The sequence below is a fragment of the Lepidochelys olivacea genome (assembly GCF_965140295.1).
Source record: "Lepidochelys olivacea isolate rLepOli2 genome assembly, chromosome: 17".
Lineage (NCBI taxonomy): Eukaryota > Metazoa > Chordata > Testudines > Cheloniidae > Lepidochelys > Lepidochelys olivacea.
The window spans coordinates 4,802,345-4,824,128 of record NC_140427.1 but is presented as its reverse complement, the minus strand read 5'-3'; the positions used below and the strand labels follow the sequence as shown (position 1 = coordinate 4,824,128).

The 21,784-nt window shown below is 43.1% G+C and overlaps 1 protein-coding gene across 1 annotated transcript in view; it reads left to right on the top strand.

Moving 5' to 3' along the window:
* Nucleotides 1-21,784, top strand: part of TEX14 (testis expressed 14, intercellular bridge forming factor) — a 77,600-nt gene that overhangs the window by 22,905 nt on the left and 32,911 nt on the right. The window contains exons 3-13 of the mRNA XM_084650578.1: nt 139-253; nt 1,799-1,964; nt 2,907-3,043; nt 3,970-4,051; nt 4,666-4,796; nt 6,358-6,471; nt 6,941-7,064; nt 14,404-14,582; nt 16,777-16,928; nt 20,270-20,460; nt 20,663-20,813. Of these exons, the coding sequence (XP_084506704.1) occupies nt 139-253; nt 1,799-1,964; nt 2,907-3,043; nt 3,970-4,051; nt 4,666-4,796; nt 6,358-6,471; nt 6,941-7,064; nt 14,404-14,582; nt 16,777-16,928; nt 20,270-20,460; nt 20,663-20,813 (1,542 nt within the window). The remainder of the gene's footprint in view (nt 1-138; nt 254-1,798; nt 1,965-2,906; nt 3,044-3,969; nt 4,052-4,665; nt 4,797-6,357; nt 6,472-6,940; nt 7,065-14,403; nt 14,583-16,776; nt 16,929-20,269; nt 20,461-20,662; nt 20,814-21,784) is intronic.

Here is a 21,784-nt window from a genome sequence, read left to right as displayed (position 1 = left end):
GACTAAAATGGACCCTGAATTTGGTAGGGCCCTATTTATATAACATTTAATTGAAAAAGTTAAAGATTGATAATGGGGGGATGTTTGAAATTTTATAGTCATAAGAGACATGACTACTTATTTATTTATACTTTTCAGGTATTTGTGTTGACACAATTAACTCCTTGGGCCAGACCGCTCTGTTTACTGCTGCATTGCTAGGTCTTGGTAAACTAGTAGGTGTGCTCTTGGATTATGGATCAGACCCAAATCAGTTAAGTATAAGAGTCAGAATTACATCCTTAATAAATTGAAACAAACTTAAATTTGTTATAGCATCAACTTTATTGTAATGCACAAGTAATAGTTGTCAATGTGTAGATAAAAGAGAGACATAGCCTTCATCCAAACTGTAATTGTTACAGAGCTGATAGTTGGGGAAAGAAAAAGCCCAGGGCCCTGACTTTTAAAAAGTATTTAGGCTTTGCTCTGCTCAGTAGTGCATGGCCTTAAGCCTGTTCTATACTTAAAAGTTAGGTCAACATAGATATGATGCTCAGAGATGTGAAAAATAGTGCCATAACTATACTGACCTAACATGAGGTGTAGATGTGGCCTGGTTGACAGAAGAATTCTTCTGTCAACCAAGCTACTGTCTGTCAGAGAGGTGGATTAAATACAGCAACAGAAAAACACCTTCCATCCTTGTAGGAAGCATCTACAGTATGGCACTGCAGCAGTGCAGAAATAGTCAAAGTGATTTAGATCTTGCAATGCTGAGCAGAGCAAAGCCTAGATACATATACAAATTTGGGCCTTGGTGCCTTCCAGCCTAGGCAAATAAAGTGTTTTAGAAAACAGGCAAAGAGCCCCACCTACGAAACTCTTTGGGGAAGGTTGTGAATTCTGAGCTTGAATATGTTAACATTTAAGGGCATGTCTACACTACAGATGCTGCAGTGGCACAGCTGCAGGTATGCCACTATAGTCCCATACTGCAGGTGCTTCTCAGATGCAGGTGCTTCCTACATCAATGGAAGGGTTTTTTTCTGTCAATGTAGGTAATCCACCTCCCTGAGCAGGATTAGGTATGCTTATCTACAGAACTCCAGGGTGATATAGCTAGTTCAATCTGTATTTTAAGTGTAGTCCAGAGCTCTGTGTTTCCAACTAGGTGTTGATATGAATGCATGATTGAAGTGAATGGCAGAAGGGAATACTGTTCACAACTTTTTCTAATGCAATTGTTTGTCCCTCAGGAGGCAGTTTTTTCACTAGGCTGGATCAACAGGATAGAAGTGCACTGATTGTAGTGAGAAGATTATTTTTGCAAGGCAAGTCACTACATTAGTCCCAGCAATAACCACACTTTACAGATAATCAGTGCGCTGTCTCCAGCCAAACAATAGGGCAAGCAAAGGTGTGAACTCCACTTCTTTCTCTCATTCACTTCAGTCAGGAATTAATCTTTAAAATCTAATTGGAAGTTTTTAAACACTAAAAATATTACTCATAGCTTCAGAAGCACCTCCCCAGCGAGAGTAAAAAGGTAAAGCTTGGTTTTTGCAGAAGACAGGCAAAGTGCAGATAAGCGTGTTGAAAAAGAGAGTTTTTCATGCCTGCAGTTTTCTGGTGCCTCTGGTGACGACAAAAGGCCACACAGTCCTCTCTCCATACATGGAATCCCCTTTGGCAAAATCAGGGTAGATTCTTTTGCTCTAGCATATAATGCAATTGTAAGTATGCTCTTTTTCAAGAGGTATCTGTAGTTTACCATAGTAAAGGTAGTTTGAAATTTTTCTGTTCTAATATTCCTCAGCCGCTGTTATGATGGGAGCACCCCCGTACATGCTGCAGCATTCTCAGGAAATCAGTGGATTCTCAGTAAATTGTTGGATGCAGGAGGTGATCTGCGAGTACATGATAAAAATGGAAGAAATCCGCAGTGCTGGGCTATGTCAGCTGGAAAGGAAAGTAGTGCTCAGGTACACATATGTGAACTTCACAACTTTATCTTGGAAATATTGTCTGGGAACAAAAACTCCATACCCAGGAAACAGATGCTTTTTAAGATAATGTGAAGTGATTTGCCTTGTGTTACTTTCCAGTTCAGATTATATTCTGGGGTCCTGATCATGCAAACTCAAAATGATTTCATTGGGACTCTACCTGGGGGAAGAGGTCTGCCTGTACTTACAAGCTTGCAGGATCAGAGCCATAATGTGTAAATGTGCAGTTATGAGAACTACAGTGATAGGTCCTGATCCTGCAATCCCCTGCATACTCATGAGTAGTTCTGTTGGAGCTGCAGTTACTCACGTGTGTAATGGCATGTGTGTAAGTGTTTGCAAGACCAAGGTCTAGAACTATACAATTTCTGGTATAAATATTGCTTATTTAATACTGGAGCAAAATGTTACAAGAAAGCTGTTGTTTTAAAATTATCCCATGTCTTGGTACGAGATAATTTGATGTCTTTCAGTATGCATATTTTATGGAGAGACCTAGTCAGAATAATTCAAGATAGATTATTCCTTTATTATTAATTGTGTTGGAATCCAGTAGTTTTATCATTTTCACCTTGGGAATTGTCAGTTATTGGCATTGCCTCTGTCATATAGAGGGCTTGAGGTTTGGTTTTATTTATATATTCACACCATTGATTTTTCTCTAAATTTACATGTACACAATGGATACAGTTTCTTTTTGAATGTGCTGAATTTTGGTTGATATCTGCATTATAATTTTAGACCATTTATGGACAGTAAAGACTCTCTAATAAAATTTTTAAGATCTCAAATATTCTTGCAGGTGCTAAATATTGCCGACAAGAAGTAAGTGACAACTTTTCTTCATGATCCTGATCTATTAATTTAAAATAGGAACATTTATAACCTAGTAGTTCTTGAATGCTTAATGTTTTTCAGATGTTAGAATTTATACGGCGTTGTGCATCACACATGCAGGCTGCAATTCAGAATTTCCCCTCTGATTTACTTAGAAAGGTTGGTTCATCAAAAGTACTGGTCTGCAACCCATCTAGATTTGGTGGCATTACTCAAGGGTAAGAACTTAACTTCATAGTGATTCAGGGAAATTCCATCCCATACTTAAGTATCCTGAAACTTATCATGTGTTTTGCTTTTTGTTGTCTGTCTCTTTCTTTTTGACTATCTATTTTAAAACCAAAGCTGCTTGTTTAGACATTCTAGTGTATTTGGATGGGTCACCTTCATATGTGGTCATTAGTACTAAATTTTTCTTGCTACTGTAGAGCCAAATGGTTGGTGGTAACTTCAAAATTCTTCTTTATTTAAAAGGAAATGTTTCACTGAATAAACCAGATACAATTCTGTATTTTATTAGTGTTAAGATATCTGTTACTGTGTACCATAAAATAAATCTAGTTTCTTTATCTGTAAGTCACTGCCAGTCCTTAGAGGATGTGTCTAACCGTTTAACACTTTTTATTGATAAGTCTGATGTGTCTAGTGGGAAATATCTTTCTGTTAAGAAAAATACTTAAGTGAAAAGATTCAAGGTGAATTCAAGATGTCTGCATATTTGCATTGCTGTGCACTAGGTGACTTTAAACAAAAGCATATACAAGATAATAGTTGCACATTAAAATCAAGTTGTTAAAATATGCCTGCCTTTTTTTAAAAATAACCATGTTTCTTGTTTCAGCAGGCTATGGGGTTACCATTGCTGTGCTTGCGAGACTTTTTTTCAGCTCTAGTAGGGGTTGAGGGTGGTGGCCCCCAAGAAAGTGAGAATAATAGTAGTCTCACTATTTCTGACCCAGGCCAAATATCAAATGAAGTATTTGAAAGGCAGCTGCTGCAGGACTTCTGTATTTTCTTTCTTTCTTTCTCTCTCTCTCTGTCTTTGTAAATTATCTCCTTTTGGGAGATGGAATGTAACCTTTCGCAAAACCTTGGCCTTCATTATTAATCTACATGTAGCTATGCTTGTATGTTTTGACATTAGAAATGCCAGCAGTCCTCTGACTAGACTTCTAAAAGGTGGAGCGAATTCATCAAGAAACATCTACAGTTTTGGCTTTGGGAAGGTAAGACACTAGAGACAGTGGGCTCCAAACTGTGTAACTTCTTTTTGTTTGTTGAACACAATTGGAATCACAATGTTTTTATTTAAATCCAAAGATGGTCCCATCTGTGTTGTTTTCAGGCACTGTTAGATATTTCTTACTATTCACTAGATGGTGGGAAATAAATGGGGAGTGACCTAAATGACTGTGGAAATCCTGGCCTATAGTCATTAGTGAGTCCTTGACAGAAGGATTTATTTTGAAACGAAGAAAAGATCCTTGAAGAAGTAGGTTGAAGGATCCCACCTGTGTGACTCTGAGTTGGCTGCTTCTGCTGTGTTCAGTTAAGATTCAGTAGAAAGATCCTTTTCCATAAAGCCCTTAGCCACTGAAAGCCTTTTGGAATGATCCCAATTTTTATGGTTTTTGGCTAATGTTTACTTGTGGTCAGTTGTCATTTGTGTGTATACGTAGCACTGAGGCAACATTTTTCAGCTTCACAACGTTTTTGACAAACACTACCTGATTCTCACAACACCCTAAGATTACATAGCTGCTCTGTGATAGAGCTGGGCATAGAACCCAGGAATTGTTGAATATTTGTCCTTGTTATACAGTGTATGGTTTTGTCTCAGTTTTATCTAACAGGCAGTAGGCAGCTAGGGTACCTGGCATCTCTCCCTATCATTTGGGATAAAGAAGTGGTTCAGGCAGATGATGAGCCAACATTCTCTTTCCACACTGGACCGTACATGATCATGACAAAGTGAGTGGACACTTTAACAGTTTTCAGGTGTTGTTTAATATGCAGCATCATCAGCAAACTACTGGACCAGATGGCTTGTCTGGATTTTTTTCCATGTGTTTATACGGTATGTTTACACAGCACACGGGTTTGTCTACACAGCTGACAGTAAAGTGCTGCTGTGGCAGCTTTTAACGTGGCTGTGTAGTCGCAGCTCCAGCGCTGGGAGAGAGCTCTCCCAGTGCTGTAAAAAGCCCACCTCTGTGAGGGGAATAGCTCCCACTCCCAGCGCTGTAGCACTGTCTACACTGCCACTTTACAGCGTTGAAACTTGCATCGCTCAGGGGGGTGTTTTTTCACACCCCTGAGTGAGGAAAGTTTCAACGCTGTATGTGGCAATGTAGACAAGTCCTAAGCCTGGGCTCTGACTCAGGTTTGAGCCCAAGCTCCCCTTCTTTCCACACACAAATAGAGTCTGCTTGTGTCAAAGCACTCAGGACCTAGGACGCTGCTAGGGGTGTGGGTCAGAACCCGAGTCCTGCTATAACTTAGTCCAAGCCTTGTCATTTTGACACAGGTCAAACCACAGGCCTGAGTCAGAAGGTCTGCATAGTGCAGTATGGACACGTTAGCATGATTTGTGAGACCTGGGTCCAGCAATTGTAAACACAGGTTTAAAATGCAGCTTGGACACTCAAGCGCATGCTTGGAAACACCAGGTTCATAAGCCTGATTCCCACAGACTTGGGTGTACAATTCAGTGTAGATATACCCATAAAGACCCAGTAATCATAGAAGTTGGAGATGGAAAAGTTCTAAGTTCACCCAGTCCATCTCCCTACCATGGGAGGTTTGTCCTCTGTTATACATTGACTAATGTGTTGTCTTGCCTCCTTTTAATATTGATTGACCATTATCATGACCCCCTCCCCATTCATGGTTAAACCAGCCTACACATATTTAGGTCTATTAATGTTTTAATAGTAATAAATGTTCTGGCTAATATTGGCCTCTGGATGGGGCTCATAGACTGTATTTAGGTAGGATGAGTTCAAGCTCCAGGGTATACCTGGGTGTAGCCCAATTGCTCAAACCCAGAGTGAGCTGACTATAGAGCTGCAAGTACAAATCAGGCCCTTCTTCGCCGTTTCTGATGCTGCAGCAAGTAATTCTGCCAGAAAAGGAGCATTCAGTGGGTCAGCTGGGTTGGTGACCCATTCCTTCCCAGAGGATCTATCCTGTCTCACAGTAAGTTAATATTGCCTCCGTGAGGAGTGCTTCATAGTGTCATGGCTTTTTGCCTAGGACTGTGGCGATATGGTTTGTCAAGCTGCACTCCTCTTTCTCTCCCCAAAACACGTCTCTTTCTCACTGCAGCTAGTCTTTGGCAAGCTGAGAGTTTATTGCTTGTCTAGGAAGCTATGATCCTATTGCCAGGGTTATCGAAGCGCTGGCATGTTGCTAACACCAGGAGACAGATTTGTAATCCTGGGAAACTTTGCTGCTATTTGTAAGAGATGCTGTAACCAAAGAACCTATTGGACACATGGAGTGACTAGAGTTTCCTCTTCTCATCGTGTAGTTTAATGTGGGGCAGCAGCAGAGTCACAGTGAAGGAGCTCAGCCTTAAACCACATCAGAATTGTAGTAAGCTACGTTTAGCTGATCTTCTAATAGCAGAACAGGAATATAGCAGGTAAGAGAAAATGCAAAATGCCTACAATGTGTCTGGTCTTTGGGCATCCCTGGGGCCTGCGAGAAAGTACAGGTCACCTCAGCCTAGCTAATGACTGACTCCGAAAATAACGAATCAGGGTTACTCCTTCCTCTGGAAATAGGATTTACAGTTCTACTGTTCTTTCCCCTTTTGAGCTTTTCGGAAATGTGCAGTGGGAGGTGTAATATGGAGTAGGCAGGATCCCCTCCTGACCCATAAAAGTACTTTCCTGTATAGATCCTGGAAAGCATAATTGCAGGTTCTTATTGTGTCAACAATAAAAACATCAGTGGCTCTCTATGAACAGTTTTCTTCCAGCTTGTTTTGCTTATTCTAACAGTAAGTTAAAAACATTGTGGGTGAAAAGATCCAAGAGGCCAGACATGTATTTCTTTTTTAATATAATATCTTATTTGTGTGGTAATATTGGGATTTTTCTCCTTTGCAGTAAACTTCATCATCCTCATTTGCTGCAATTGATGGCAGTTTGTCTGTCCAATGATCTGGAAAAAACCCGTTTGGTGTATGAGAGAGTTAACTTTGGTTCATTATACAGCATCCTTCATGAAAGGGTAAATGGAAAGATTGTTTTTTATTGATTTTTAAAATAAAAATTACGCATAATTAAGAGATTTTACTGGATACCAGCATCCCCTGTGTTCTGAGCTAAATTCATCTCATTGAGAGAAGTATCCTGTACCTAGAAACAAAATGTGAGAAATCCTAACTCGATTTATGTACTTAGGGGCTTGTCTCATCACATAGCAATAGCCACTCCCTCTAACAGGCTGCCAGTGTTTGCCTGTTACACCCCATCCTGCAGCTATTGAGCCAGCTGGAGAAAATTAATAAAGGAGTGGCTCTCTTGGGTATTAGTTGTGGAGAAAAAGTTTAGGCTATGTTAGCTTCTTGGTAATTTCTTTTAATAAAGCCAAGCTCCAGGAAGAGTTGAGTTTTGACTCTACAGAGTGGGTGGACTGTTTGAGAGCAGGCTAGGATAGGCACCTGTTCCCACTCCCCATAACAGGGAGTATATTCTGTTCTTTGACACATACAATGATGGGTATGAATCCGTTTCTGTTTCCTGAATATTCACAGTGACTTGCCCTCCATTGCAGATACCAGGGAAATGTCAGGATTGGCTGTTAGTGTAGGAGTTCAAGGTTTAGTAGTTTGGTATTAAGCTTGTATGGCTGTGTAACAGCGGTAAAGCCATTATTCTTGTGTTTTGCTCACCATTTACCATATTCCCACATTGTGGTAATTGACTTGGAGACTGAATTATTGCCTCAAAAAACAGAGGAGCATGGTTTTGTTTGATTTTTAATAGACGCATGACAAGGTCTGTATTATTGTTCAAAATAAGGATGTTGGATATGTGCATGTGTGTTGGCAAAGTGCTTGTTTTCTGTATTTGGAAACATCAATAACAGTTTACCTGGAATCACAGAATCCTGCCATTTCTGGCTGGTTGCCTACCAGGGAGAATTCTGAAATCAATCCAGACTGGGAAGTAACCATGACAAGTCTGCTTAATAAAGTTTCAGGGGTTCTGGTATCATGAACTAACAATATTGGTCTTTGCCAAAGACTATTGACTGGATTAGCTTTTTGTCTTTTGGTTTGCACATACCCAGTATAATTCACTAAGTCTATGGGTATGTCTACACTACGAAATTAGGTCGATTTTTATAGAAGTCAATTTTTAGAAATCCATTTTATACAGTCGATTGTGTATGTCCCCACTAAGAGCATTAAGTCAGTTGAGTGCTCACTACCGTGAGCTAGCATCGACTCACAGAGTGGTGCACTGTGGGAAGCTATCCCACAGTTCCCACAGTCTCCGCTGCCCATTGGAATTCTGGGGTAAGCTCCCAATGCCTGATGGAGCAAAATCATTATCACAGGTGGTTGTGGGTACATGTTGTCAGTTTTCCCTCCCTCCCTCCCTCCATGAAAGCAACTGCAGACAATCATTTTGCGCCTTTTTTCCTGGGTTACCCATGCAGATGCCATAGCATGGCAAGCATGGGGCCCGCTCAGTTCACCACTGCTGTTGCGAGCACTGTAAACACCTCACACCTTATACTACAGTATGTGCAGAACCTGGCTAAGAGACAGCAGCACAGGGACGATTGTGAGGAGGACATGGACACAGACATTCCTGAAAGCATGGGATGTGGCAATTGGAACATCATGGCAGCAGTGGGGCTGGTTGATACAGTGGAATGCTGATTCTAAGCCCGGCAAACAAGCACAGACTGGTGGGACTGCACAGTCTTGCAGGTATGGGATGATTCACAGTGGCTACAAAACTTTTGCATGCGCAAGGCTACTTTCCTGGAACTCTGTGAGTTGCTTTCCCCCTCCCTGAAGCACAGGAATACCAAGATGAGAGCTGCCCTGACAGTTGAGAAGCGAGTGGCGATAGCTCTGTGGAAGCTTGCAACGCCTGACTGCTTCCGGTCAATCGAGAATCAGTTGGAGTGGGCAAAACTACTGTGGGGACTGCTGTGATTCAAGTAGCCAATGCAATCGCTGACGTTCTGCTATCAAGGGTAGTGACTCTGGGAAATGTGCAGGTCATAGTGGATAGCTTTGCTGCAATGGGTTTCCCTAACTGTGGTGGGGCGATAGGCGGAATGCATATCTCTATCTTGGCACTGGACCACCTTGCCAACCAGTACATAAAATGCAAGGGGTACTTCTCAATGGTGCTGCAAGCACTGGTGGATCACAAGGGACATTTCACCAACATCAGCGTGGGATGGCCGGCAAAGGTGCATGATGCTTGCAACTTTAGGAACTCCGGACTGTTTGAGCAGCTGCAAGAAGGGACTTACTTCCCAGACCAGAAAATTACTGTTGGGGATGTTGGAATGCCAATAATTATCCTTGGAGACCCAGCCTACCCCTTGCTTTCATGGCTCATGAAGCCATACACAGGCAGCCTGGACAGTAGTAAGGAGCAGTTCAACTATAGGCTGAGCAAGTGCAGAATGGTGGTAGAATGTGCCTTTGGACATTTAAAAGCTCACTGGCTGTGTTTGCTGACTAGGTTAGACCTCAGTGCAACCAATAGTCCTATTGTTATTACTGCTTGCTGTGCACTCCATAATATCTGTGAGAGTAAGGGGGAGATTGCCAGTTTTGAACAGCCAGACACCAGGGCGATTAGAAGAGCACAGGTAGGCTTGCTGCACCTCAAAGAGGCTTTGAAAACCAGTTTCATGACTGGCCAGGCTATGGTGTGACAGTTGTGTGTGTTTCTCCTTGATGCAAACCATTCCCCTTTGTGGATTTTAATTCCCTGTAAGCCAACCACCCTCCCTCCTTCAATCACAGCTGGCAAAGGAGATAAAGTCACTATTGTTTTGAAACCATGCATTCTTTCTTTATTAGTTTTTAAAAAAGGGAGATAACTGATAAGGTAGCCTGAGTGAGGTGGGTAGGGTGGGGTGGGGGAGAAGGGGAGGACAAGGCCACATTGCTTATTGTAGCCACACTACAAATCAAAACTGTTTGAATGACAGCCTTCCGTTGCTTAGGCCATCCTCTGGTGTGGAGTGGCTGCGTGCCTGGAACCTCCCCACCCCACGTTCTTGGGCGTCTGGGTGAGGAGGATATGGAACTTGTGGAGGAGGGCAGGCAGTTGTACAGTGGATGCAGCAGTGGTCTGTGCTCTTGTTGGTTTTCCTGCAGCTCCACCAGACGCCTGAGCATGTCCGTTTGCTCCCCCATTAGCCTCAGCATTGCATCCTGCCTCTTCTCATTGCGCTCACTAAATACTTTCTTAACTCTGCCACTGAATGCCTCCATGAATTCAGCTGTGTCCTATCAGTGCGGGAGGACTACATGAGCTTGGAAAACATGTCATTGCAAGTGTGGTTTTTTTCACCTTCTAATCTGCGATAACCTCCGATGATAGGGGGAGCATAGAAAAATTTGCACCTGCAGGGGGATAAAAAGGGAGAGTAAAATTTAAGATGATACATTTCTGAGAACAAAAGGGAGACTCTTTCACAGTGAATCAAGCAATTCACAGTAGACAGCACATGTGCTTTAGGTACAAGGTTGCATTTTGCCTTTTATATTGAGCACCTGCCGGTATGGTGACACATCACACATAGCTGGGCAACAGAATTCGGTTTCCAGGCAGCCACGCTAAGCCAAAGGGTAGGCGGGTTTGGCTTCTAATGCCTTCATAACATATGGGAATGTTTTCAAACTGCAGTGCCCTCCTTTCCCATAGCAAGCAATGCCAGTTGGGTTGCCATTTAAAAGGAGGGGCTGCGGTTTTTGGGTGGATGTGCAGTACACATCTCACCCCACCCCTCCACGTAGCTATTTGGGATGATCCCTTCACCCCTCCCCCTGCCACATGGCTATTTTCAGGGATGATTCCTTTTAGCAGCCCGTCATGAACGGGGTCCTTTTACTGTTCCCTTACAAAAATTCCCCTATTTTAACCAGGTGACCCTGAATGATATCACTCTCCTGAGGCTAACACAGAAAGATAGAGACCAAATGTTGCTTGAATGCGACCAAAACCCAGGACCATTCGCTGCCATGCTTTGTGCTTCAGTGATTCCAGACTACTTGCTACTGGCTTGCCGTGGTAAAGTGTCCTACCGTGGAGGATGAAATAAGGCAGCCCTCCCCAGAAACCTTCTGGAAAGGCTTTCAGAGTACCTCCAGGAGAGCTTCATGGAGATGTCCCTGGAGGATTCCCACTCCATCCCCAGACACGTTAACAGACTTTTCCAGTAGCTGTACTGGCCGCGAATACATCCCAAGTCTTCAGGGCAAATAAAACATTAAACACTATTGCTTTTAAACCCTGTACTGTAGTTACAAATGTGCACTCACCAGAGGTGCCTTCTCTGCCTTCAGGGTTGGGGATCCCGCCTTGGGAGGGTATTGGCTCCAGGGTGATGAAAAGGTCCTGGCTGCCGGGGAGAACGGATTCACCGAGTGCATGCTGTACATTCTCCTCCTCCTCCTCTTCCTCTTCCTCATCCACAAAATCCTCCTCCTCTCACATGTTGCGTGAGACTCCCCCTTTGCACGTGTCCATGGGCAGTGATGGGGTAGTGGTAGGGTCCCACCCTAGAATGCCATGCAGCTGATCATAGAAGCGGCATGTATGGGGCTCTGACCCAGAGCAACCATTTGCCTCCTTTGTCTTTTGATAGGCTTGACTGAGCTCCTTGACTTTCACGCGGCACTGCTGTGTGTCTCTGTTGTAGCCTTGAGTCCGGACCTGCACTGCTCACTGGGCCATCGCCGTGAGGACATACAGCTCCCCTCCATGCCAGAGGCATTCGAGGCGGCAGCGGGCCTGTTGACACTCAGCACCGCCCTCGTCTCCCAGGAAGGAGAGGTCGCTGGTACCAATCGCAGGCCCCATACATTCTGTGGGCAAGCTGGCAATGATGTCTGCCATGAGGCCATCCCTGTTGCATTGACTGCCAGCACCGGGGGTTTCTACAGGGGAGATGCTCCAGTTCCCAAGCTGGCACCGATCCCCGGCACCATGAGGCTCCACTCCTTCCTGATCATCACAGTCAGAGACCTTGGAGGCAGAGTCCTTGTGCTCTAGCAGGAGCAGAAGATCCTGCTCCTGCCATGATTGTCATCCTTACCTGGCGCCCTGGCAGGGCCAGTGGCAATCTCCTCAGTGGCCCTTCTGGACACCTGGGGACTATCATCAAAGCCAGGGTTCCAGATTGGCATCAGTGGCCTCAGTTTCGGGCACTCCGACAGGACTCCCACAGTCCTCGGCACCACTCCCGACACCGATTGTGGCGGTGTCCATGCCCCCAATCCCGGAGGGGTTAACGGCCCTGATCCCAGAACTGATCCCTGCCCCAACTGAGGCACCACGCTTGGCGCCGACTGCCATCCTGTATCGCCCTGCCACTGATCAAAACGATTAGTGATGCCACCAAGACACTGTGGCTGCCTCGCTGTCACCTACCACCAAGAGATATGAGCAGAGGTACTTTGTTCCCTCGTGTGGATATGAACATTTGTACACCCACTCCCAGCTGGTCTCCCTGGTAGTGGATGCTGCTAACCAGCATGAGCGACAGGGCTACCAGGGGCCCTCTCCCAAGAACCATGAGGCCAAGAAATTGGACCTTTTTTGGGAGAAAAATGTACTTGACTGGAGGGTTGCAGCTCCGTATCGTTAACTATGAGGCGGTGGTTAGCAGATACAATTATAATACCTGTGGGGCTATGCAAAATTTCACTGAACTTCTGCCTTCTGACTCTCATGCAGAGTTCTCCGCACTAGTAGAGGAGGGCAAATTGATCTCCCGTACGTCCCTGCAGGTGGCCTTGGACACAGCAGATGCGGCCTCCCGCACGATGGCAACTGGGGTGGCCATTAGAAAGAGTTCCTGGCTGCAGGTTTCGGGCCTGCCATTTGAGGTGCAGCAGACGATTCAGGATCTCCCCTTTGAGGGTCAATCACTGTTTTCAGAGAAGACTGACTCACATTTGCACAGCCTCTAGGACTCTTGGGCCACCCTGGAGTCCTTGGATCTCCACATGCCTGAGACCCAAAGGAGGTACTTCAGGCCTCCCCCACCCCCAAAGAATTATCAGCCTTAGGGCAGACAGGAAGGGTCACGTAGGAGGAACAGGAACTCAAGAAAGAGACCTCACCCCTCCTTTGAGCAGGGCTCTGGCCAGTCTAAACCTTCCTCAGGCCAGAGGCAGGCCTTTTGAAGGTGCGCTAGGGGGTGATGCACCAGTGCAGAGACTGGATCCTCCCCACCTTACCTTTTCGTCCTGTCTATCTCCTTTCTACTCTGTGTGGGCCCGCATTACATCAGGGTGTTGGGTGCGCCTCATGGTAGAAAGGGGATATTCACTTCAATTCTCATCCCTCCCACCCTTCTACCCCACTTCCCTGTCCCTCTTCAGGGACGCTTCTCACAAGCAACTCCTTATCCAGGAGGTGCAATTGTTTCTCTTGCTAGGAGCAGTGGAAGAGGTTCCTCGGGGCTACAGGGACAGAGGCTTTTATTGCCCTCTACTTGAAGAACACGTACTTTCATATAGCAATAACTCCGTCCCACAGAAAATACTTCAGGTTTGTGGTGAGCAACAACCACTACCAGTTCACCGTCCTCCCATTTGGTCTGTCAGCGGTGCCTCGAGTATTCACCAAATACGTGGCAGTCATGGGAGATTTAGGTTAGATATTAGGAAAAACTTTCTAACTATAAAGATAGTTAAACTTTAGAATAGGTTTCCAGATAAGGTTTTGGAATTCACATGATTGGAAAATTTTAACTATAGGTTGGACAAATGCCTGTCAGGGATGGTCTAGGTTTACTTGTCCTGCCTCATCTTAGGGGGCTGGACTAGCTGACCTCTCGAGGTCCCTCGCAACCCTATATTTCTATGGTTTTATATGTATCAAAGGGCAGATTAGAGCTGAGTTACAACACTGAGTAGTAGGTTTTATCAACTGTTTTACATTCTGTTATTGATGCTGATTGTTTTCCCTCTCTCTTTCCCATGACTGATTGCTTACCTATTTTTCCTTAACAAAAGGAGGAAACATGCAAAATATTGTCACTGAGGTAGAGAAATAAAACACAAAGTTGAGAAATTCCAAAAGCTGTTTTTCTATTACAATGTTAATTTTGGCATGTTGCACATATGTATTATTTTCTGTTCTTTTTAATGTATTACTGTTTGGTTTCACATAGATCATATAATATTCTTCATGAGCAACGAGATTGAGTTAACTTTACAGTCAAAACCTTCACTTTTTGATTTCTCCACCTTTAATGTTACATTAACCATAGCTTTTGCATTACGTTGATCTTCAGTTATCAGCAATGTGAATGCTTAACTCTTCTGTTGTGTGTTTGTTTGTTTTTTTTGCAGCGTTCAGAATTCCCAGTATTGCACATGGAAACAATTGTGCATCTACTGCTTCAGGTTAATGATGCTTTGAGGTTTTTGCACTCACGTGGATTTATCCACCGTTCACTCACCTCTTATGCTATACAAATCGTTTCTGCTGGTGAGGCAAAGTTAACCAACTTGGAGTACATGATAGAAAGGTAAAGAATTATCACATTGTTACTTGAAAAGGTGGATGGGTGACGCCAAATTGAGGACTGAATTCTGTGGTCAGGGTGATCCTGCAGCTCTCCTGATTATTTGTGGGTTGCGGTGCATGAGCAAGGGCACAGAGATCCATCCTAATCTTTCTTTGACAACGTTGCAGATTTGACTGTAGGGAGAGGGGTTTTCACATCTCCATTACTCAGATACATGGTCAGTGCTCATTCAGTGTCATAAGTTTCAGGTGATCTCAATTTTTATGGCTTCCCTATAAATACCTGAAAATAGTGGATAACAATAGAAGAAAGGTCTTGCTCCACTCTAGTGTAAAGGCACTGCAATAGAGACTTGGAACAGAAAATGGAACCTGCATCTAGTGACCATACAGAGACAGAAATCCTATTGGAGACTTTAATTCTCTTCCTCTAGTGTAAATAGTTTCAATGTATTCAGATTATAATAAACCTCTGCTTATGAAATCTGATCCTACAAGATCCTGGGAGCCCCACAACTCCCACTGATATTAGGGATACTCAGCCCCTTGCATATATATATACACACATGGTGCAGTTTCTCTCTGAATAATATTATTTCACTATGAGATCCAGTCGTCTCCCATTACTGTTAATAGAAGGACTGTCATTAGCTAAATGGGAATTGAATCAGACCCAGAAAGAGGGTTCTAATATATATATGCATGTGCTCGCAGACACACCTCAAGTTATCTTTGAAAAAGCATCATATTTCAGCTTCTGTAGAAATACAGTTATTATTGGCAAAAAGAAAACAGCTCACGAAAGCTTATGCTCAGATACATTTGTTAGTCTCTAAGGTGCCACAAGTCCTCCTTTTCTTTTTGCGGATACAGACTAACATGGCTGCTACTCTGAAACCAGTTATTATTGCCATATATTAGCAGAGCCCTCTGTTGGTGAAAATGAGATAGAGCAGCCTCTTACCTAGCTTTATCACTTTCCTGTTGTCTTTTCTACACGTTTATTTCCTATGTGAAGGGATATTGTTAATTTGAACTTTTAAAAAAATAATTATTTTTTTAAATGGTTTTAAGTACTAAATAGTATGTCTTTAGTTGTTTTTTTAAAGTTCCATTTAAAATTTTTAAAAGTGCAGACGGGTTTTTCCACTTCCCAGGTGGTGATTATAGGTGTTTGCTGAGAGAAGGAGAAACTGGCTGATAAGATTATAAAGGAAAAGAGTGAAACTGAGTATAAGCCAAAAAAATTGCCCAAAGTACAAAGCAAATTAACTGACAGAAATAGAGAAATTTCCTCTCCACTCCTGTTAACTTCTTTCAGTTATAAATAAGTCTTAGGTCTTACTTGTATTAATGATAGGTACAATATTTTCTGACAGAAATGTGGTTTAAGTTAATTGTTTCTCTTGAATATACATGAAGTGTAGCCTGCAGCACTGCTTTTCACTAACATGGGGTCTCTACCTAAAATATCTGACCATGTTCCCTTAAGCAATATTAAATTAAGGGAAAATGAGCATCTGTAGAATGAGAAAAAAACCTTTGTCCTGGACAATGATTTTTAAAGAACACTTATTCTCAGTTTAAAGTGAAGAAGAATGAGATGTAACTATTGTGTGAGTAGAGGGAAGTTAACTTTTAGTCATTTAGAAGTACTGGCATTACACTGCCAAATGAATATAAACAAGCTAGACGGCACAACTCGCTAGTCTTTCATCTGTGCTATGAATGCTGACCGGAGTGAAATATGTGGTTGTAAAAATACTCCATAGTTTGGACATCTTTAACCTCTGGTTTGTCATTTGAGGATAAAGGTTTGAAAGAGACTGCTATATCTCATTTTTACCAACAGAGGTCTCTTCTATAATGTGCCAATACAAGCTGTTTTTGAGCTGGTTTAGCTTTTTTGGTAAATTTTGTGCATAGCATGGATCATTTAAAATAAATGCATATATGAAAATAAAGAAATGAATTGCTGGATCCCATACTGTCAGAGCTTCCAAAGGAGGCATTGCAGTTGTAGGTCTATTTTTAACTTAACATCCTGGACAGAATGAATCAAACATTCAGCTCAGTTGACATTGGTGGTTTGTTTCCCAGTTTTAACACGATTTATCAAATCCTTTTGTCTCTGACTACTCATCACATGTTATGGTTTCCCAAATTTGACCCTGTTTTGTGTTCTCTTCTGGCAGCAAGGATGGAGGGAACCACAGTGATCTCACACGTGTTCCTGTCCCAGCTCAGCTGTATAAGTGGTGTGCTCCTGAAGTGATCCTCGAAAAGGCCACCACAATCAAATCAGACATTTATAGCTTCTGTACAGTAATGCAGGAAGCCCTAACAGGTATAGTTAAAGACGTTCAGACTTCTGTCACTGAGAGTATGTCTACACTGCAATTAGACACCTGCGGCTGGCCCATGCTGGCTGACTCAGGGTCGTGGGGCTTGGGCTGTGGAGCTGTTTAATTGCAGTGTAGACTTCCAGGCTTGGGCTGGAGCCAGGGCTCTAGGACCCTGTGAGGTGAGAGGAGCCCAGCTGCCCAGAGCTCAGCCTGCAGCCTGAGGCAAAATGTCTACACAGCAACTAAACAGCTCAGCAGCCTGAGCTGAGTCAGCTGGCATAGGCCAGCCGTGGGTGTCTAATTGCAATGTAGACATACCCTGAGTTATCATGGAGTACCCTGAATACACGAAGTGTGAGTGCAATCTCCTTAGGTGATTGCATACCTCCTGCAAAGCTCCTTTAGTGATTAAAGTTTTCTTTTTATGGGAAGGAAAGTTGCAAAGAAAAGAAAACATTACACGTCTTATTTGTATGATCATAGAATCATAGAATATCAGCGTTGGAAGGGACTTCAGGAGGTCATCTAGTCCAACCCCCTGCTCAAAGCAGGACCAATCCCCAATTAAATCATCCCAGCCAGGGCTTTGTCAAGCCTGACCTTAAAAACTTCTAAGGAAGGAGATTCCACCACCTCCCTAGGTAACACATTCCAGTGTTTCACCACCCTCCTAGTGAAAAAGTTTTTCCTAATATCCAACCTAAATCTCCCCCACTGCAACTTGAGACCATTACTCCTTGTTCTGTCATCTGCTACCACTGAGAACAGTCTAGAGCCATCCTCTTTGGAACCCCCTTTCAGGTAGTTGAAAGCAGCTATCAAATCCCCCCTCATTCTTCTCTTTCATAGACTAAACATCCCCAGTTCCCTCAGCCTCTCCTCATAAGTCATGTGTTTCAGTCCCCTAATCATTTTTGTTGCCCTCCGCTGGAATCTTTCCAATTTTTCCACATCCTTCTTGTAGTGTGGGGCCCAAAACTGGACACAGTACTCCAGATGAGTACTGTATAAGTAGGGGCATAGCGAGCAGATCGAGGGACGTGATCGTTCCCCTCTATTCGACATTGGTGAGGCCTCATCTGGAGTATTGTGTCCAGTTTTGGGCCCCACACTTCAAGAAGGATGTGGATAAATTGGAGAGAGTCCAGCGAAGGGCAACAAAAATGATTAGGGGACTGGAACACATGAGTTATGAGGAGAGGCTGAGGGAGCTGGGATTGTTTAGCCTGCAGAAGAGAAGAATGAGGGGGGATTTGATAGCTGCTTTCAACTACCTGAAAGGGGGTTCCAAAGAGGATGGCTCTAGACTGTTCTCAATGGTAGCAGATGACAGAACGAGGAGTAATGGTCTCAAGTTGCAGTGGGGGAGGTTTAGATTGGATATTAGGAAAAACTTTTTCACTAGGAGGGTGGTGAAACACTGGAATGCGTTACCTAGGGAGGTGGTAGAATCTCCTTCCTTAGAGGTTTTTAAGGTCAGGCTTGACAAAGCCCTGGCTGGGATGATTTAACTGGGAATTGGTCCTGCTTCGAGCAGGGGGTTGGACTAGATGACCTTCTGGGGTCCCTTCCAACCCTGATATTCTATGATTCTATGAGGCCTCACCAGTGTCGAATAGAGGGGAACGATCACGTCCCTCGATCTGCTGGCAATGCCCCTACTTATACATCCCAAAATGCCATTGGCCTTCTTGGCAACAAGGGCACACTGTTGACTCATATCCAGCTTCTCGTCCACTATAACCCCTAGGTCCTTTTCTGCAGAACTGCTGCCTAGCCATTCGGTCCCTAGTCTGTAGCGGTGCATGGGATTCTTCTGTCCTAAGTGCAGGACTCTGCACTTGTCCTTGTTGAACCTCATCAGATTTCTTTTGGCCCAATCCTCCATGCGTGATATGTGCTCCTGTAACCTTCTGCATAACCTGCTGATATTTTGGGGAGAAGCTAGGAGTACCCTTTTTAACTAGTGAAATAAACATTGGATTCAGCAAAGTTTCTGGAGGGATAGTGAAGAAATAATAGATAATTTGCCTAAAAGTGTTTGTTTCAATATATCAAAATTTCATTATGGAGTTGTACTTGTACCATTAATCAATGATGGAGGGAAAGCGAGATGACAAAATTGGAGATGGCACAAAGTTAGTTAGGCTGGTGTAGACTGGAGAAGAATGGGAGGAATTTTCAAGCTGTTACCTAGCTAAATGAATGGGCAGCACCATGGCAGATAAAATTCCAGGCTGACAATCACCATTGAATGAAGGAATAATTGGAATTAAAGGTACATGTTGCTGGTATCTAAATTTACTATAATAACTCAGGATAAAGACATAGGCATCATTGTGGAGAAGTTAATGAAAACTCGACATGCACTGCTGGTCCAGAAAGCAAACAAAATATTAGGCTCTGTAAAGAACAGAATTGAACATTATACTAAAAATATGCTATGATACAAATGTGTGGTGCGCGCACTTGGAATACTATGTTCAGTTCTGATAATCCTATCTGAAAAATTATATATCAGAAATAAAAAGGGCTCAGAGAAAGGTAACAAAAATGACAGTAGCTTGGAAAGATTTTCATATGAAAAGAAACTGAAACACTTGGGATTGCTTTGTTTAAAGAGGAGGTTAGAGGAGGAGGTGAGCAAACAATGGTTTACAGAAGGTAAATGAGGCACTTCTTCCTATTTACCTTTTCTCGTAATGCTAAAACAAGAGGACAGTCAATGAAAATGTCAGGTAACAAATGAAACCAGATAAAAGAGACTCCTTCTTTACATAGCACACAGTTAACTTATGGAACTCATTGCCACAAGGTATCATAGAGGCAAAGAATCATAGAATATCAGGGTTGGAAGGGACCTCAGGAGGTCATCTAGTCCAACCCCCTGCTCAAAGCAGGACCAATCCCCAATTAAATCATCCCAGCCAGGGCTTTGTCAAGCCTGACCTTAAAAACTTCTAAGGAAGGAGATTCTACCACCTCCCTAGGTAATGCAAAGGGTTTATTAAAATTCTAAAAAGGATTAGACTTTTATATTGATAATGAGAACATCCACAGTTGTAGCAGATGGGATGAAAAAAAATTATCTTAGGGATAAACCAACCACTACTGAGAGGGTTTATGAAGAAATTTCCTCTGGGCAGGTTATTCCATAATTGTCCACTAGGAAATTTGTGGCAGCTTCCTCTGAAGCATCCAGTGTTGGCTACTGTCAGAGACAGGATACTGGACTAGACGGACTGCTGGTCTGATTTACAGTGGCAGTTGTTTCTGTGATTCTTCCCCTTCTTTGGTTACGGCCATGCTGTAAACCATACAGTATTTGTTATATGTTTTACAGAAACGCTTCCCTGGAATGGGCTTGAAAGCTCAGGTATTAGAGAACTCATAGTTTCTGGGCAACATTTGGAAACTGATGTCAGGCTTCCTAACCCGTACTATGACATTGTAAAGACAGGTCTAGAGCCTAAACAAAAGGACCGCTCCCTGAGTCTTCAGGATATTCGCTATATATTGAAGAATGACTTAAAGGTAACTCTCAGGATTGTAGCCTTTATGCTTTTAAAATCATAATTGGTTAATCAGAGTTAATTGTTTCCTAGAGGACAAGTCGTTCTGTTTAAGTCTGGGTCTGAGTTTTCTTTTGTTTATTTGGGCAAATGAGTTTAAAATAAAAGTTGAAGACATTGGAGTACCAAATAAACTTCTCCTCACAACCTTCCTTATGTTACAGGATTTGATTGAGTCTCGAATTGGTCGCTCTGATGAAAGCTCAACTGCACAAAGGCATGACATATTTCCAGATATAAACATCTATTTGGGGTCCTCATCTAATTACAAGAGGGAAATGCTGGAGCTGCAAGGAGAGGAGATAATAAAGACTGGTACGTTTCTATTCCTGGAGGGCATGTCGAGAGCCTTCACTCTGGTGTTTTCTCTTATCCCCCCAGGATGGGGGGGAACAATCTTAACAACTTGGCCACCGGTACTCAAACAGTTTTGTGCTGCCAGCAGCCATAGGCCAGTAGAAGATTTAGTAAAGTGTGTCCTATCATTTGGAAGGTATAATTCCACTGAGTTAGAGCCAAATCGTGGAACTAGCAAAGCTGTTGTAAGGAATTCCGATAGGGCTTTGGGGCAAGACATGTTTCTCCTTCTTTCCTTACTCCAAAACAGGTTGCAAAGGGCTGCAGTAGATCCCTGCTGTATCCACACTCTCTCTGCAGAAGAGAATTATGGACCCACCTCAGCTCTCAGAGCTCCATGGGCTGCAGGGAATATGGACCCATATGCAAATTCCCCATATACTCCTTTTGCTTCTGTAGTGGAACCATAGGTTCCAGGCTAGATCTGGTTGGGAATTTTCTGTCGGAATGATTTTCTGACAGAAAATGACTTTTTTGTACAGAATTTTCCATGGGAACATTTCAGTTTTGCTGAAAATTTTTGGTGTATTCATTGGGAAAATCGAAATGATGGTTCTCTGCCTCCCTGACTTTCTGCCTGTCCAGCAACTTTGTTGAGGGGGAAGCCGGGAGGTGGCAAGTGAAGTTCACAAGAGCATTCCAGATGGGTAGAAAGCTGAAAAAATCCTTTTTGGTTCTCCCAAAATGGAATCTTTCTGGAAATCCCTTCCCTTGACTTTTTTGTTCTGGTCTGGGAGGAAATTATTTTCAAAAATGTGAATTTTTTTGTGGGAAGTGATTTCCATTTTCTGGTCAGCTCTGATTAAAGTCATTTACATATGTAGAGGAAGGAAAATGGACATTAATTGTTAAAATGTGACTTTTCCAGGTCAGCACTAAAGATCTTGCGGTGCATTTTGAAATGAATAAGGCATAAGCCTAGTGTCCTA